The following is a 19,525-nucleotide window of genomic DNA, read 5'->3' as shown; positions in this document are numbered from 1 at the left end:
AAGTCCTTATTGTGCTTTATCTCTTAATCAAGAACACAATTCTAGCTGTTTGCATCAATGCCTGTTCTGCATTTATCTGCATTTGGTATACCACATAAATATAGTGAAAATCACAATTCAGACAATCTGAAGATTATTTTTTGTCAACTGCTTAGAGCAGACAAACTCTTGTGATCCCATTAAAGGAACAGAATATAATGATTTGCTTTCTTTCAAATACTCTATCTTAAAAAAAGACAGGAGACAGGTGCTGGGTCTCAATTTGCTTTCTGTTGTACTTACCAGGCTTGGAATTTCGTCATTTTAGGGGCAAGGCCATTTGGCCTTTGGTGTCACAGGTTTTTTTAGGGCACTAAGGCCATTGAGGGAAAAATTAGGATTTGGAGCTTACAAATAAATAACTTCACTTTCTGATAAGAAAAACACACGAATGACATGGAAAACAAATCACTTTTTAAAAAAAATCAATAATGTCAAACATTATATCATCATATAGGCCTATGCCTCCTTAGTATTACAGTATGTAAAATGAAATACTCTACTTTGAATAAGTAGTGTTTGGCATGTTTGGTAAAAATCCGAAATCAAATCATAAAATCTATTAATACGTAACAAATATATTGAATTTCAGAGCAGAAGTAACAGCCTTCAAGGGTCAATCTCTGCACAGAAATCATTCAGCAGTGCACAGTGAAGCTCGAACTTCAACTGTACGAACAAGTAATACTTTGAAATGCAAACGTCTGTGTGTGTGTGTGTGTGTGTGTGTGTGTGTGTGTGTGTGTGTGTGTGTGTGTGTGTGTGTGTGTGTGTGTGTGTGTGTGTGTGTGTGTGTGTACGAGAGTCTCTTTAATAAAAATGTTCAACTCGAGGGTCAAATTCGCGTGACGCGTTCTCGTGGTAACCAATCAGCGGAGAGGATCTCAGCCTGCTGTTACTGACGTTGAATCAGAAAACATCAGCCGTTAGCTGTTAGCACACAGAGCTCACAGCAGCTCATATCTGTTCAGAAAATGGAACACAGACTGTCTGTGTCATGGCGAATACAGTCGTTGTTGTATCTGTGTCTGTATCATGTTGTTGTGAGTTTGGACGGAGCAGCTACGTTAGTTTAGCCTGATCGATCCGATCTCCATTCAGAAAACACGCATTTTAAAAGGTTTTTCGCCTGCAGTCTTGTCTGCAGACGTGTCAAAGCATTAATTCATGGTTTTTATTAACCGTTATCAGTATGTTTTTACTTCGGCATCATTTTGAAACGTGTATTACAATTAAATCACGGTAAAATATGTTCATTTTTGTTGTAGTTACATGGAGATAAGCCCCGCCCCCTCTCCAGCGCGTCCTGTTCGAATGACAGGAGTAAACACAGCTGACAGCCGCGGTGAGACTAGAGCGATTAGAGCGTCCGGTGTGAACGCAGCATAATGCAGTTCAGAGACCAGACCACTGCTCTGACGCTTTTAAAGCAACTTCGTGATTTTAACAGTGTGAGGGGCACAAAGGCCATGGTGGCCGTAGGACGTACAATTATTTTCGGGGCTTAATGGCCAGACCGAGGGGCAACGAGGGCCATGGCCACCGTGAAAATCCTACCCTGGTACTTACGCTCGCTACTTTGAGTGCATAAGTGCATTTCCAATGAAAAGTAGAGCAAAATAAAGTGCACTATTAGTACATCAAGTAAGTAAACAAGCCATCAGATATGGCAAGCCACAAATATTGGTCAATGCTGGAGGTAATACCAAGTGCCATTTGGCATAAAAAAAAAAGAAGAAGCAGTCAAATGTTCAGAACGTCATTTCTTTTTGACAGACTTTGCAGGCACAGATTAAACCCAGTTTAGTACATGGATGTGTCCTGACCTAAGTATTACAATTGAGACTAATCAAGGGGCAAACAGCTAGCCTGGGTCTGTTAGAAATAAGGCTGACTTGGTCAAATGATTTCGGCAAAATTTGAACTCACATCACTTCGAGGCGTGCAGACTGAGAATCGTTGCCAGCCCGTGATTTCACAGTGCAGGTGTAGTCCCCAATGTCACCTGACCACGTCTGGCCAATAGTGAGGGAGCCCTGCCGCATGGAGACACGCCCCCCGCTGCTGGGACGAACCAGCACGCCCCCACGCTCCCAGCTGAAGCTGCAACAGAGGAGGAATACATGTACTTTATACTGTGGTTATCTACAGACACACAATGAGCCTAAAACAGAGAGAGAAGCAAACACTGTGGAGTATAAGAGTATTCCTGTGAGTGACCACACACACAGAGAGGCAGGTACCTGATATTGACTCTGGGGTCATGTGTAGCAGTACAGACCAGAAGAGCAGTGGTTCCTTTGATAACTCGTTGGTCGGTTGGAGGCACAGAAATGACTGTACGGCCTGCAGAACATAAAATAAAAGATTAAGAAAAATCAAGATAAGAGAGAATCTGGAGGACGAGCGGTGACAAAGGTGGGATGAATAATAAAAGGCAGAAATAAAATGTGTTTAATACTCTGCTCTAATGGCATGAAATACCGTATCATCTCAAATGGGTTGTTTTAGTGTATGCTGCAAGAAAGTAATACGAAATCAATTAGTAAAGATTTTAGCCCTGAACTATTGAAGCTAAACAGCACTAAAGCTTTTTCTCTCACTCTTTCAAACACAGTAGAGACACACCGTGAAAACTACTTAGTCTACCATTGTTTCTGTGCTTTGTTCAACTCAACTCTTTCACATGTTTTAGAATCTCAAGAGAAAAAGTATAAATTGGATGCAGTGTGGAGTGTGTTTGATCAGTAACTCAGTCCAGGTATATTTGGGATGTGACCAGGCCTCCGATAGATGAGTATAGTTTTTATACACCACAGTGCTCAACAGAGGAAGGTGGTTAATCTAATTCAATAGCATTTAATCTGAAGCTGCCAAGACATATATACAAAAAATCTATAACATTACCAGCTAATCCATCATCCTCTAACCTGGCCAATCAGATGATTAGTTCACCATTACACCAGCCCACTGCATCAATAAACAATCACACCGCTGTTCACCCACCTGAGCTAATGCCATTTGACAGCCTCGGATAAATTAACTGTTCCATGTCTGTTTTAGTCTGTTTAGCAAATGTGTATTGAGCAGTTTAGTGTATTTTTGTTTGTGTGTAAGTTGTGTGTGTGTTTGCGTCTTACTCCAGACGGTGAGCGAAGAGGTGGAGTTGATGCTTCCCTCAGCGTTTGAGGCTATGCACGTGTAATCTCCTGAATCCTGGAAGCTGATTGGCCGAATCTGCAAACCGCCTGTCTGTAACAGCGTGAACCTGGGAACCTGGACGGAGCCGCTAGCTAAGACCTGAGATCCTACAGAGAGAGAAAACAACAAAATAGCCTTCAGGTGACGAAAAGTAATTAAGTCATTAAGCACATTTTTTAATTACAAACACATCATGTCAGTGCGTCTGTCGGGTGTGTGTGTGTGCTCAGTGTGTACTGCAGAGTGTGTGTACTGTTACCTTTCCTCCAGGTGATGGCAGGTTTTGGAGCTCCGCTCGTCTGGCACATAAACAAAGCCGTGTTTCCATCAGTTACTATTTGGTCTGACGAAGGGAATGTAAACGTGGGGGCCATACCTGAAACATGGGGAGAAAGCATAAGAAGAACGAAGACGGATAGACGGCTACTGAGAAGAGACTGGTGGAAAAAGAGAGGAGTGAAAGTGAAGCATAAAGAGAAAACTGAAGAGTGTATAAAGAGAGAATGACAGTGTTGATATAAACGCAAATGCCTCCTCTGATTAATGGAGCCTTTATTCATTACCTAGTGCTACGTGTGTTTGCATAAATGTGGAAAGTGGTGGGGTGGAAGTTCCATGGGGACTTTTAATTATAACGCTCACTAAACAGAGCGTAACTCTACTGAGACAAACCGTACGTGCAGAAGTCTGCAGCTGAAACGCACTTCAAACCAGTCAGACACTTTCACTTTGATTTAAAAAACAAAATAGTCTTCAGTTTTCAGGTAGGGATGTGTTGGCTTGTCATTTTGCCAATACACAGGAGACCAACTTTTCTATTTTCCAGCCCAAACACGGCTAAAACTTCATTTGTAAGGCAAAGCAGTAAACTCATCTCTTCACTTTCAGAATGAAAGGTTATATCAGCTGCAAATACCTTTATGTATGCTCAGGACGAATGTGGAGCGATACGGCAATAACAATACAGCTGAAATAGTTGTTGGTTAGCTGAAAGTTAAAAAAATAAAATAAATAAATGAAAGCCTTTTTTCTTCGTTTTCTGAAATAAACGGATAATAAATCAAATAATCTGGAGACTTGCTGAAGGTAAAACAATATTAAAGTTGCAGAAACGATATACGAGACAAAACAATTGACAGACAAATAAAGGAGACACAATGGAAGTACAATAGAGGAGTACATTCTGACACATGAGAAAGCAAGTTGAAGGGAAAGAAAAAAGTGGCATCTAGACTGAATTAGCAGCAGAGACTAGAGAGAAGAAAACATGCTGCTGTGGATGTGGATTCACAACTTGTGTTCTATTGTGTGTGTGTGTGTGTGTGTGTGTGTGTGTGTGTGTGTGTGTGTGTGTGTGTGTGTGTGTGTGTGTGTGTGTGTGTGTGTGTGTGTGTGTGTGTGTGTGTGTGTGTGTGTGTGTCAGACAAACTCACTAGACACCAGGAGTTGTGCGTGTGCCTGAGTTTCTCCTGCAGCGTTGCGAGCGAAGCACTGGAATATTCCTCCATCTCCCGGCTGCACCCGGCGCACCGTCAGCCCGTTCGCCGCGGTGACCTTGTAACGAGAGTTGGCCAGTTTGGAAAGAGGCACCGCGTCCTTATACCACTCTATCCTGGGCTGGGGCACACCTACACATGTGCATATACACAAAATACAAAACACACAACAGGGAGAATATGTTCAAATGTCCAAAATCTTTAATAAAATGTTACATTTCCTTAATAAAAAAACTGCTAAACTCACTGCTGAGCTCCAACTAAAACAGCCACACTCTCTTTAGACCGTTCTTTCTTCTCTGCTATCCACTCTCTTCCTATAAATATGCATGTGGGCATAATGACTGCTAATAATATATTGATTAGAGGGTGTGAGTGGTAGGGTAAGGGTGGCAGCAGGGGCAAAAAAACATTGTGAATAAAAGATGTGGGCATATGCAGCACACCGAATATCTACAGTAAGGACCCCCACCTGTCTGACAGATATGACAGGCAAGTGGCTTACGCAATTACTCCGTCTTAACCCTCACCACCAGTGTGTGTGTGTGTGTGTGTGTGTGTGTGTGTGTGTGTGTGTGTGTGTGTATGTGTGTGTGTGTGTGTGTGTGTGTGTGTGTGTGTGTGTGTGTGTGTGTGTGTGTGTGTGTGTGTGTGTGTGTGTGTGTGTGTGTGTGTGTGTGTGTGTGTGTGTGTGTGTGTTTGACGGAAAGAGAGATACATTCCACACTTTTCCTCACTCTGTTGGTGTCAAGCTTTCACAGACATGCGTGAAGTATTTTTCACCCCCTCACTTTGCACTCTGTCTGTCTTTTCCTCCTTCCCTCGTTCCTCCTCCCAGCCTCCATCTCACTTTTCATACCCACAGGCTTCTGCTATTTAATTACCCTTTCCCAGTATCAGATTACTGAGGAAGAACACACTCGCTCAGTGAGTGTGTGTGAGAGGGAGAGAGAGAGAGCATGGTGCCGTTTTTGGAGCATTGTCTACCTCTGCTCATATATTTTAGTTTTTTCATGTAACCCATTTGAAAACACATGAGGTATGAACAAGTGCAATTTTCAGGCTTGGTCTCAGCATGTTATAATGCTTGTTCTGTCACAAGTCACACGTCAAGAATCCTACACACTAATGCATACACACACACACCGAATGACCAAAACACTCAGCTTAATGTAAGGTCAATAGAGTCACCTTGACACACCCTGGAACGTAGATACTCAAGATAAACCGTCTTTATCAAATCAACCAATTAGCTTACATTTGCTGCATGGACATAGAAACATTACAGCATTTTTAATGTCGGGATTAAAAACACTTAGGTCACTTTATGAGCCATCTGGTTGCAAACACCAGCAGAGCGAGAGCCTCAGAATGATTCTATGGGCCTTTACGGCCCGTCCACACGGCGGCGTGCGTTGTCGCTTGCCGGCAGGCGTGTCTGAAACTCGGCCAACAACCAATCACATGAATCTCCCGCCCCTGACACACAAGCAGCGGTTTGATTGGCTAGAGCCTGTACTGGCATAAGATTAGATTGGCTGACGCTTCTGCCGAGGTTTCAAAAGTTGAACATTGCTCAACTTTTGTAGCGAGCCACGCCAGCAAAGCTCCGCGTCGCTTCCCACAATGCAGTTCGGCGAAAAGTGACGTCACCCCATTCAAAGTGAATGGTGAAGCTTTCAACGCACGCCGATGTGTGGACGGGCCGTTAGAGTGAGCTCATAGACGACAGACAACCTAGTTTAAGGCTTGTTTTAAGCATACTCAAACCACAAAGTAAATCTAGAACACTAGTTCACGCACATTGAAAGAGTTAATCATTGCTTTAATCATTCCCATATTCCATATTGGCTGTGACGCCTTCCCCTCCTAAAGTGAGTCCTCGCTCTGTGCAAAACATTTTTGCAAAGTTCAGCCAAAGCTAATTTGAGCCTTCAGCAAAAGGGGGTATATCAAACCAATTGGAAACCTTCCAAAATGATGTTTTTCCCTCCGTACAATGTTACCCTGTATGTGTTACTATCCATCCTCCCCAGCTCAGGCGGCCTGACACCCACTTGTCACATGACTGCTGAGGCCGTATATTCAGCAGCATTATAACACAGGACTGCAGATTCTGTCGCACATTGGAATCGCTTTAGGAAAATATTTCTGCAGAACCAGTATAGACAGGAGAACTAATTACAAGCATCAACAACTCTTAAAATGAACAGATAATCTTGTGAATGTTGTTTTACGGCACAACATCTAAAGCAGTCCTTTAAGTATGTTTATTGTAACACTCGGAGTGTACCTGTAGCCAGGCAGGGGATTTCTACGTTCCTGTCCAGGTCAGCAATGATCTTCCTCTTTGGTTGAGCAGTCAGGGAAGGTGGCTCTGCAGGGACATTATTAGAACACAAAATGTCAAGCATTTAAATGTGGAGAACATTTTGACTTAACAACGGATAAAATAACATCTCAAACTGAAAAACAAAGACTTAGAATACCGCCTGCTGCTGAACTACATCTAACAAGCCCTCTAAAAAGGCTTTAAAAACGTGTTATGTCATTAAAAAACAATTGGGAAGCATTAGTTTTTTAATAGAAAAGTGAGTTGGAAAAATGTCCCTGAGTGTCCTGAGTGTCATTGCAAGGCAGCAGTTCTGTCTATTTGCCCTGAGAGATGACTTTTACAGTCACAGAAAAGCCAATTCTTCGAGTTTCCCAGGGGAAACAATCCTCTTTTTAAACAACCGGTACTTCTTTTCGCTGGCAGTAACGGCTCTCCCTAAACATCTTCACCAGTGCCGCTCTAAATGCTGACAGCAGCTTGGAGACACAGCTTCGCACAGTTTGAATGTGAATATATGCCTTTTGGTGTATTTCTGTAATGCTTCGTATTATGAAAAATGTACCGTATACGCTCCACTTCTTTCAAAAACATTTGTTAATATTTAGTGAGAGATATTGACACAGAAAGCCCAGAGACGGGGAGCAGACACAGACTGGCTAATTCGTTTTCAGCTTCATGTAGAAACGGCACCTGCTCACTGGAAATGAGGGAAATTAAATGCACCAAACAATGAATTTGTATACTGGTATTCATGAATGAGGAGAAGGCATTTTAATAACAGGTTTATTTTATTTATTTATTTTTAAATGTATCTTACTTAATAAAAACACATTTCAGAAATGTTTTGCTGTCATTTGAATGCCGTTGCAATTATGGAAAGATCTTTGACTCCATCAGTTTTTCTCCTTTGTAGTTGAACACAGTAATGTGCAAACGGAGGTAGAAACAACAGACTGCAAGATTGATCAAGGTGTGTGTACGTGTGTGTGTGTGTGTGTGTGTGTGTGTGTGTGTGTGTGTGTGTGTGTGTGTGTGTGTGTGTGTGTGTGTGTGTGTGTGTGTGTGTGTGTGTGTGTGTGTGTGTGTGTGTGTGTGTGTGTGTGGGGACACATTTCCATTAATTCTTCTTGACTTTAAAGTTCTTTACTACTTAGTGTTAACTTTTAAACCCACACAAGCGCCTCAACTCCTATCTTAAATGAGCACGCTGGAATTTGGCACGATTTCTTGACAAGAGAACGAGGAAGGCATGACGCAAACGGAGGAACAAGAAAACAAGAGATGAATACCAGCCATGTGGCGTGACACCGATAACACAGGGATGCATTCATCGCCTTTAGGCAGGTGAGTGCAAGGACCTTGATGCACAAATACAACAAAACACATTTCGGAGTGTTTGGGTGGTTGGGCTTAACGCTTTGATCTTCCCTGCTCTCCGCCTGCGAAACAAAGATGGAGAACAGCAACATATACACTGCTGTTTGCACCAAAAGTCTGTACAGCACACAACACGGCACCGAGTGTCATACATATTCCGATTAGCGGATCTAGTCGGAGAAGAAATGAAATTGAATAATGAATACCTTTGTATCTCCTTATTTCACAGACACATACACTATTCTGTTTAGGAATACCTTTCATTGCATCAAGGACTTTTGAGCCCGTTGCAGGAAAGAGGATCAGTACCAATGTATTCTTCTGCCTCTGCTCCTCTGACTCATATGAATGTATGCAGACTTTAACAATGCTGTTGGCCTAACGATAAAGATAACATCGAGACAGAGAGGTAGCAGAAGGCGAGAGACAGCCATGGTGCACACATTGGTGGTACATGTAGCTGGTGAGCGGGGGAACAGAAAGAGAATGAGTGGGATATAAATATTCAGGCAGGTCTGTTCTGACTAGAGTATTCTTTAGGCGTGGGTAGTTTGCTCTCTCGGCGTTAGGTGCTCCCTCGCTTCGACAATCACCGCAGATCAAAAAAGACGCTGACGAACTGGGAGAGAAAAGTTTCGCTTCATCAATCACACGCTCTCTGCTTGCTTGTATGTTGTTTTCTATTTACGCACACATATGGAGGACAGGAGTGGATTGTGACAAGAGCGCTCCTGTTGTGAGTGCTTTCAATGTTCTCGTATTGATTGGTGACTCCGGGGAACAAAACTAATTTAGCTGCCGGGCAAACTGGCATGCGTGTCTTCTGTGCCATTTTGTGATTGTGTGTGAGCGTGGAGAGTACACACGTGCATGTTTTTGTGAGAATGGATTGGTTTGTACATGAATGTAACAGCTGTTTGTGAACACAATGGGCAGTTTATTGGTGAGTGTGGACAACAGACTCAGCTTGAGTAGTCCTGTGGTTGACGGTTAGCTGCCTGGGGGTGTTCAGTCATGCTTCCAGGAGTAAAACAAATGAAGTAATAAACAGGATGAAGCAATGCCTCAAGCAAAACATGTACAAGACAAGCTAGGTGCGGGGCTAAAATAGAAATGAATGGTACATGTTGAGGGCATTAGGCTTGATGGGTCAGGCTTACCAAGGATAATCATGTAAGGTTGTGTGTGTGTGTGTGTGTGTGTGTGTGTGTGTGTGTGTGTGTGTGTGTGTGTGTGTGTGTGTGTGTGTGTGTGTGTGTGTGTGTGTGTGTGTGTGTGTGTGTGTGTGTGTGTGTGTGTGTGTGTGTGTGTGTGTGCTCTTATTTTCTTACCGATTACATTGAGTTGTGCCCTTGCCTCCACAGGTTTGCCATTGATGTTAGTGAGCAACGCTTCACAAACATATATCCCAGTGTCAGCAGGGGCGGGGGCAAGAATAACAAGCCGACGCCCACTGGCCAGACGACGCCCATCGCGTTTCCAAGACACCACGAGGCTGTCAATCGGTCTGAGAGCAGAGGAGCGGAGAGGAGAAATAAGGGAAGCAGTAGCGGTGTTATTTGGAGAAAAAGGAAAAAGAGTGGCAGAAGGCAATTACAACATATTAAATCCATCAGTTTATGTGTCAATGAAGCAGGAAATGAATGATGACAGTCTGTATATCAGAGCAGTCAGATCTACTCAGCATGAAGCAGCTTCAGTCAGTTACTCTGGATGTTGGAGAAAAGAAATGGGTTTTCATGTAGAGTGAACATTTGTTCTGGATAAACAACATCAACACACCATTCTTTTGATGCGTGTGTGTGTGCGTGTGTGCGTGTGTGTGTGTGTGTGTGTGTGTGTGTGTGTGTGTGTGTGTGTGTGTGTGTGTGTGTGTGTGTGTGTGTGCGTGCGTGTGTGTGTGTGTGTGTGTGTGCTTGACAGCATTAATACAGCAGCCCAGTTATTTGGTGCATTTTCAGGCAAGATTTCCATTCCTATAGGCAATCTCTATTAAGATGTGCAACTGATTTTCTAAGCTAATTATGTAATCAGCAGTTGGAACCGCCTTCCTAATGCATTTTGTTTGGAGCATTTCAAAAGATCGTAGTTCAATCATAGCCTTTGTCCACAAGCGGTAAGCCACCAAAATAATACAAAACATAGCGATGCAAACACTAGATGATACATTTACATTTCAAAGCAAAGTAAAACATTGCTGGGGCTAATATAAATCAACAAGGAATACATATTTTTCAGTGTACATAACTTATAGCCTCCATTTTTGGTTATAGGGGTTTGTGAAACCAAGTCATTAAAGAAACAGAAATAAATCAGATTGAGAACCATTCATTAAAATGGCTGTGTGGGAAATACACATAATAACTCGAACATTAATTAGTTCAAAGATCATTAATGTTACATTATTATGATCTATTAATATCACACCAGAGGATATTTGGTTTGAATTCCAATAGCAATCACTTTGATATCCATAGGAATCCCGACCCCAATAAAATACCCAATATTAACGGTGTGTGTGTCTGCCCAAGGACAATTTAAGGTAAAACCTAATAGAGGTGTCATACATAATAACCTAATAAAAGTAAATGTAACAACTACTACAGTGCAACAAAACAGGAAGATTAAATGTGGTCTCTTAAACATAAGATCTCTAGCATCTAAAGCAATACTGGTAAATGATTTAATATCAGATTATAATATTGATATATGCTGTCTCACTGAAACTTGGTTGAGACATGAAGAATATGTCAGCATAAATGAGGCCACTCCACCCAGCCATATCAATACTCATATTGCCCGAGGCACGGGCCGAGGAGGTGGAGTTGCAGCAATCTTTGACTCAAGTTTACTTATCAATACTAAACAAAAATTAAATTATACCTCCTTTGAAAGCCTCATTTTCAGTCTTACGCATCCGACCTGGAAAACTTTGCAGCCAATCTTATTTGTTACAGTGTACCGTGCACCAGGTCCTTATTCAGAATTCTTATCAGAATTCTCTGAGTTTTTATCAGCTTTGGTACTTAAAACAGATAAAGTAATTATCGTAGGTGACTTTAATATTCATGTTGACGATGATAAAAATAGCCTTACTGTTGCATTTAATTCTATATTAGATTCTGTTGGTTTCTGTCAGAGTGTAAATAAACCAACCCACTGCTATAATCACACTCTTGACCTTGTTCTGACTTATGGTATTGAAATTGAGCAACTATTAGTCGAACCGCATAATCCTGCTTTATCCGACCATTTCTTAGTAACTTTTGAAGTACTGTTACTAGACTACAAAGCATTAGCCAAAAGCTCCTGCAGCAGAAACCTATCTGTTAGTGCTATAGCCAAATTTAAGGAAGAGATTCCACCAATACTTAACTCGATAGCATGTCTGCATGTAGGGGAGGAAACTTATACAAAATGTACACCCCCCCAAATTGATCATGTTGTTGATAGTGCTACAGATGCGCTGCGAATAAAATTAGACTCTGTTGCTCCTTTGAAAAAGAAGAAAATAAAACAACATAGATTAGCTCCATGGCATAATGCCGAAACCCGCAAAATAAAGCAAAAGTCGAGACAACTTGAAAGGATATGGCGTTCCACTAAACTTGAAGAATCTCGTTTAATTTGGCATATTACTCTCAATGAATATAAGAAAGCACTGCGTAAAGCGAGAGCAGCATACTACTCTTCATTAATAGATGAGAATAAGAATAATACAAGATTTCTTTTCAGCACTGTAGCCAGGCTGACAGAGAGCCACAGCTCGACTGAGCCTTCTATTCCCATAGCACTCAGTAGTAATGATTTTATGTGCTTTTTTAACGATAAAATTGTTACTCTTAGAAACAAAATCAATGACCTCTTGCCTTTGACCAGTATAGTGTTATCAACAGCTCCCGGAAACGTAAGTTCTAATAATATTACACTAGATAGTAAACTAGAATGCTTTTCAGCCATAAACCTTGAACAATTAAATTCAATGATTCTCTCTTCTAAACCATCAACGTGTATCTTAGACCCGATTCCAACTAAGCTGTTAAAAGAAGTTTTTCCATTAATTAGCACTTCTTTATTAAATATTATGAATATGTCTTTATTATCAGGCTATGTTCCAAAATCATTCAAAGTAGCAGTGATAAAACCGCTTCTTAAAAAGCACAACCTCGATCCAGAGGTTTTAGCCAACTATAGACCTATTTCTAATCTTCCGTTCCTCTCAAAAATTCTTGAGAAAGCAGTCGCAAAACAGCTGTGTGATTACTTAAGAAACTATGATTTATTTGAAGATTTTCAGTCTGGCTTTAGAACACAACATAGCACAGAGACAGCTCTGGTTAAAGTCACAAATGACATTCTAATAGCCTCTGACAAGGGACTTGTCTCTATTCTTGTCTTACTCGATCTTAGTGCTGCATTTGATACTATCGACCATGATATCCTATTGCAAAGACTAGAGCACTTAGTTGGCATACAGGGAACTGCTTTAGGCTGGTTTAGGTCTTATCTATCTGAACGCTCTCAGTTTGTACGTGTCAACGATGAATCTTCCATGCAAACCAAAGTTAGCCATGGAGTGCCACAGGGCTCAGTGCTTGGACCTATTTTGTTCACCCTATATATGCTTCCATTAGGCAATATTATAAGGAATCATTCTGTAAACTTTCATTGTTATGCGGATGATACTCAACTATATTTATCAATCAAGCCTGATGAAATTAATCATCTAAATAAAATTCAAGACTGCCTCAAGGACTTAAAAACGTGGATGACCTTAAATTTTTTGATGTTAAACACGACCAAAACTGAAGTTATTGTACTTGGCCCGAAGAATCTACGAAACAAATTATCTAAAGATATATTAACTATGGATGGCATTAATTTGGCCTCCAGTGAGACTGTAAGGAATCTTGGTGTTATATTTGATCAGGATTTATCCTTTAACGCCCACATAAAATCAATTTCAAGGACCGCCTACTTCCATCTACGTAACATTGCAAAAATCAGGCATATCTTGCCTCAAAACGATGCAGAGAAACTAGTCCATGCATTTGTTACTTCAAGGCTGGATTATTGTAACTCCTTATTATCAGGGTGTACCAAGAAGTCAGTCAAGTCGCTTCAGCTGATTCAAAATGCTGCAGCTCGTGTACTAACCAGAGTTAGGAAAAGGGACCACATTACTCCTGTTCTGGCTGCCTTACACTGGCTCCCTATAGAACACAGGATAGAATTTAAAATTCTTCTTCTCGCCTACAAAGCCCTTAATGGGCAGGCGCCATCTTACCTTAAAGAACTCATTATACCCTATTGTCCTACTAGGGCATTGCGTTCCAAGAATGCAGGGTTGTTGGTTGTTCCTAGAGTCTCTAAAAGTACAATGGGAGCCAGAGCCTTTTCTTATCAAGCTCCACTTTTGTGGAATCAGCTTCCAGTTTGTGTTCGGACGGCAGACACCCTATCCTTTTTTAAGAGTGCGCTTAAGACTTTCCTTTTTGATAAAGCTTATAGTTAGGGCTGATTAGATTCAGCCCCTAGTTTTGCTGATATAGGCTTAGTTTGTCGGGGGACATCTTACTTCTTCCTTCTCTCTGTCTATACCTGTGTACTCTCATGTTCCGATTAACCCAGCTTCCCCAAATGTCTTTCTTTTTGGTGTCTATATACGCCGGGATCCGGAGTCATGGATGATCCTGCGGTCCTGTGTCATGGATTGCGAGTCCTGGATCTTGAGACGTGGCTGCGGTCCTGGATCATAAGTCCTGGATGGATATCCTCGTGGATTCATCTTCTTATTATACACACATGCATTTCAAAACATTTGGACTACCTATGTTGCAAATGTATTATCTTTTCAATTTACACACGGCATCTATTGCACGTCTGTCCGTCCTGGGAGAGGGATCCCTCCTCTGTTGCTCTCCCTGAGGTTTCTCCCATTTTTCCCTTTAAACTGTGGGGTTTTCTCTGGAAGTTTTTCCTTGTACGATGTGAGGGTCTAAGGACAGAGGGTGTCGTATTGTCATACTGATATTCTGTACAAACTGTGAAGTCCACTGAGACAAATGTAACATTTGTGATATTGGGCTATATAAATAAACATTGATTGATTGATTGATTGACAAGACATTAAATCGCACTTACAAAGGTTATTATAAAAGGGGTCGAAGACAAGCTGGTAATTCAGCCACCTCAAGGTTAAATGCAAGTGGTATGTTTTTGAAAGTTGGCAACGAAGATGACTATGAAACAAAATCCCATAAATATGCAATCCAACTGTAGATAATTATATAACGTTGGAATTTTTATGGATACACTTGAGAGCTCGCTGCTTTCTTTCTCAGACACCCCGAGGTGTAAACAAAGTTTGATAACAAATAAATTAAAGCTTTGGCGGGGCCGTTGTGTCAACATTTTAATATGCTTACTCAGTGGGTCCTGTCCACAAAATAATTCAAAATGTACCCAAAGATAGAAAAGCAGATTTAACAGCCCTTAATATGAGACCTACTGGCACAGCTTGTTTTCAATCAAACTCCAAATGATCCTAGCACTCTACCATGACTGCATTGGTGCATATGACTGATTAATGGTTAATGGATGTGGATAGCAGATGCTTTTAGACTTCAGCACTGCACTTTATTTCTTTAATCATACTTTCCTTTCTCCCAAACTTCAATACAATAGTTTCTCTCTGTTCCCTGGGTACAGTATTATCTCTCTGGGGTGAGTATGTTTCAGTGGATTCTCTGATATCAGAAATACCCCCCGTGGAGAGGTCTTTTTCTTCCAGGACAAATGCAGCAGACTGTGGGCTAATGTGTCTACAGTTATAGAGTTGGCATCCAATTACATGGTGTTAAATTAAAAAGAAGACCAGTCTGACCGTGTGGATCAGTATTTGCGTGATCCGAATGGATCGTGTTGTTGCTAAAACAGTGTTTACACATACTATATGTATATTCACTTTTTGTGTGCTGTGTGATATGGTTTAATCGCTTGCTTTTTTCATACTGAACCTTGAGTGCTACCAAGTGGTCAAGTACTGGTCAAGTGCGTTTGAGAAAGAAACCTTTAAAGGGACTTCAGCTCTCACAGAGCAGCACATCTAGCTTGGATTAATAATAAAGCTAAAAAACCTTGAACAAATAGTGTGCAGTTAAACTCAATACAGCATGCTTAGCAACTAAAGCTGTGAATACGGCCTGTTGGGATTGTGCTTTTAACTGCCCAAAGCTGACTCTCTTTTCTTTTCAAGACTCATACAAGAACATGCCTCTGAAAGCACATTACAAAATGTTAAATATTGATAATGTTATCCTTGTGTGTAAACTTGGATGAAACCGAGCCTAGCGGAGATACATTTCAACCAACCTGCCTCCATCCTCCAGCGTTGGTGTCAGTGAGTTTAGTGTTTGATACAGAAAACACGGGCTAGAACTGGAGAAGTTATGCAGCTACTTTAACCCCTGGGTAAACTCTTATTAAAACACAAGAGGAGCACTTTACACCCTATTTCAACGGGTGTAAAGTGCTCCCTTTGTCTTGAGAGCAGGGTTCACCTAGCGGTTGTTGGGTTGGAATACAAAGACACGCCACAAGCTGTGATCAAAACAAAATGCACATTATGGAAGAAAAGCCAAACATGCCTTCATCATATCATATTGAAAAAACGTAAACAATGACTATCACAAAGTACATGAATAAAAAGCACTTTCTTGTCAATTCATGTCTATTTTCAAAAAGTGAAAAAAAAAATGAAATATCAAATGGCTTCTCCATTTTAATTTTCATATTGTTGGAGAATGCATTTGCTGATAGTAATAATGGATTTTCATTATTATATTTTAATTAAAGATCTGACCCAATTAATGCACATATGAGTTTGAAATGAAGGATACCATTTTCATTTTAATTAAGTCTGACAGTGCTCAGTTGCTTTTGTACTTGTTTGGGACACAAAGGGGGTTTGACAGTGTTCATCTTTGAGATGAGAGGAAACTGATTTCAGATCAGTAAATGAAAATTTGTTCTGTTTGGCTCCGAAAAACATCGGTTTTATCTGACTAGACTGTAGCCCCTGCGTGTGGGCCAGTGAGGATTGTTGGTGAACAGCTTCTCTGCTGATGTCAGAAGGGATTATGAACCAACTTCTCTTCACGTTAACTTAGAACGTGTGTGTGTGTGTGTGTGTGTGTGTGTGTGTGTGTGTGTGTGTGTGTGTGTGTGTGTGTGTGTGTGTGTGTGTGTGTGTGTGTGTGTGTGTGTGTATGTATGCTTTCAGTCTTAACATTAATACAAGAGGGAGAGACTTGCTGAGCAACGATATGTTGTCCTCTAATTGCCCTCGAAGAAAACACTGCTCTCCAGCAAGAAAATAATTGTTTGCACTTGGAATGTGTGTGTGTGTGTGTGTGTGTGTGTGTGTGTGTGTGTGTGTGTGTGTGTGTGTGTGTGTGTGTGTGTGTGTGTGTGTGTGTGTGTGTGTGAGAGAGTGTGTCTGCGGATAATAAATATACCTGGCGTTAGCAATGCACTCCAGCGTCACCTCGCTGCCTGCCACCACTGTTGTGTTTTTGGGTCCGATCACAATCGCCGGAGCCACAACTTCTGATTCAGGATCTGTGACAGGAAGAGAAAATATGAGAGAGAGTTTAAGCAATAAATCCCAAACGGCAGCAAAATGTCAAAATAAAAAGTCTCCAACTTTAACAACTATACACTTTAGCACATCACTCTCTCTTGTGGGCACCATGATACTTTGTCTACTGTATATTCACGCACTGTGACAGTGTCATTTGTTTTATTTGATCCGACGCTGAGCATGCTTTGAGTGTTTAAGTGTTGTGGCTAACTGTAGTCTTGACTGAAACTGCTGTGATAATTGTATAGATAAAACTGAACTCTGCTGCAAAACAGATGGACCAAATTGGGTGCATCTTCAGTTAAAAGATAAATTGTACAAAGCAATAGTGCCTGTTCTGTCCTTGTCAACCTTTTGAAAGGATGCAGTTATCTTGATATATAGCTAACAGAAATTAAAAAAAGAAACCCTCCTGTGACCAGTTGATCAGAGTGACAATAAGAGCCATAAATAAAAGAAGAACAAATGAAAAAGCATTTCACAATATGAAACGATGCCAGCAAGTAAGAGAGGATAATAGTAAGTGATTGACAGTGTATATGAGAAGATGGTATATGAGTCTGATAGAAGCAAAAGAGAGTTTAAATGAAATTCCAAATGCATTTCCACTTCTTATGAACCGCCCTCGTTTCTTATCCCCGGCACATTTTCATTCACGCATACACACCTCATAATTCTCTTTGTCAAACATGCCACTGTTCTGTCTGAAAAACATTAATATACGGGTTATAATGATGTATTGGAGACAGTATGATGGTGTGTGTGAGTTACAATGATAACTTTTAGAGTACATTGGTGTGAATATTATATGTGAAGCATGATTTATTACCTTGAAGGTGTGTACGCGAGTATGGTGGTGTGTGTGCAGGATTGTGGTTGTGTGTGTGTGAGAGTATGATTTATGGCAGGAATGGCCGCTCATAACAAAAGGACACACTTGGATTTTTATCAGTTTGAAGTGTGTAACATCTGCTCAGCAAAAACTGATAAAATAAGTAGAATGGGCCGATGGAAAACATTTAGTTTTTAATGAGGATGTTTACTGCACAACATATTATGTTATTGGCCCTCAAAAAACATATTCCCACTACAAAACACTGATTATAAGGCTAGTGAATGTTAAGATTAAACTTCAACAGTATAATCCTGTTTACATGCAGCCAAAAGTACTCTGAATAACATTCAATCATAAAAGGATTTTTGAAAAGTTTCCCCCGAGTGGCCTTCTTGAATGACTTTGCAAACACAGCCGTCCTATTTTATTCCTTATAACACTGGCTTGTTGTTGCGATATTCGTGCAAATCCAAAAACCTGTAATAGTAGAAGATTTTCTCAATATTTAAAACTGCGATGTTTTTCTTCCAAACAGAAATGTGTTCTTTTAGTTTGGGACATGTATCTGTACCCCAGCTTTGCTTATTTTTGGCAAAGTGTACCATGCACCGAGGCTTTGTACAGCAAACAACACTAAAAACCCGATTGGACATTCATATTACAAATGTGCCGTATACAGTACATGTCCAGTAAAAGGCTCCTTTCTCCCTAATAGTAACAACACTTCCCAAATCTCTTGATAGCCCTTAGTCAAAATTCAAACAAATTGGCAGTTTGGGTGACCCAAATCAAATTCATATTTTGGCGTATTCTCAATACAATATAAGTGATATAGGTGTGCATGTGAACGTAGTCAATGACTTACACATTGTGTAAAGCCTATGTGTATAACCGATGAATGAGGGAGGAGGAGGGACTACAAATGAACAGGCTAAGTCTGATAGGGGTTGGGGGGGTTTTGGGATGTAAGGAAGGGGAATACAGAGGGAAGGCAGGGGGAGCGAGGAGCAGCTTTGATCTCCCCTTTGAAGGGAAGGTGGTAATTAACTCGCTGTTCTTTATTCCTCCTTCTCTCTCTTCTCTTTTTTGTATCGGATAGAACGAGCTGAAAAGTCATATCCCACTGTCACATGGAATAAGACATGTTGAAACACGAAGAGACGCGTGCACGCACACACGCACACACGCATCCTCTCTACTGTCTTGACACCTACACCCTCTGACGCTCTAACTCAGGGTCGAGGTTGAGTCATTAATGGGGAAGATAAGTGAAGTGACATAAAAAGGAGATATGCGCGGTATCAGCTGAGGTGTCTCTCTTCACTTTCCTTCTTCTATTTCTCCAACACACATACACACATATATATATACAAACCGTTTGGTGTATTTCATTTCACTGACCAACATCTTGCACGATGGACATGCGTTACAATTTGAAAGGTTTGATGTCAAAGAAGTGAAGCTGTGTTGGAGTGGAGAGTGGGTGGAAGGCGGAGAGAGACAGGGGGATGGTGGACAGGTAGAGAGAGCATGAGGAGAGTGTCCATTAGCTGTCCACTGTGGGAAGCAGGCAGAGGTCAGGCAGGGACTAGTAGCCA

At 41.1% G+C, this 19,525-nt stretch overlaps 1 protein-coding gene across 1 annotated transcript in view; it reads right to left on the bottom strand.

The window, feature by feature from the left end:
* Positions 1 to 1,787: 1,787 nt before the first annotated feature.
* The window catches only part of LOC307016576 (protein sidekick-1-like), a 25,951-nt gene continuing 8,213 nt past the window's right edge, over positions 1,788 to 19,525 (bottom strand). Inside the window, exons 3-10 of the mRNA XM_079645727.1 lie at positions 16,968 to 17,070; positions 9,780 to 9,955; positions 7,030 to 7,113; positions 4,674 to 4,868; positions 3,500 to 3,616; positions 3,180 to 3,347; positions 2,283 to 2,385; positions 1,788 to 2,142 (exon numbers count right to left, since the gene is read on the bottom strand). Of these exons, the coding sequence (XP_079501853.1) occupies positions 1,965 to 2,142; positions 2,283 to 2,385; positions 3,180 to 3,347; positions 3,500 to 3,616; positions 4,674 to 4,868; positions 7,030 to 7,113; positions 9,780 to 9,955; positions 16,968 to 17,070 (1,124 nt within the window). The 3' untranslated portion in view covers positions 1,788 to 1,964. The remainder of the gene's footprint in view (positions 2,143 to 2,282; positions 2,386 to 3,179; positions 3,348 to 3,499; positions 3,617 to 4,673; positions 4,869 to 7,029; positions 7,114 to 9,779; positions 9,956 to 16,967; positions 17,071 to 19,525) is intronic.

The sequence above is a fragment of the Notothenia rossii genome, assembly GCF_949606895.1.
Source record: "Notothenia rossii genome assembly, chromosome: 1".
Classification (NCBI taxonomy): domain Eukaryota; kingdom Metazoa; phylum Chordata; class Actinopteri; order Perciformes; family Nototheniidae; genus Notothenia; species Notothenia rossii.
This window is presented reverse-complemented; position numbering and strand designations above follow the sequence as displayed.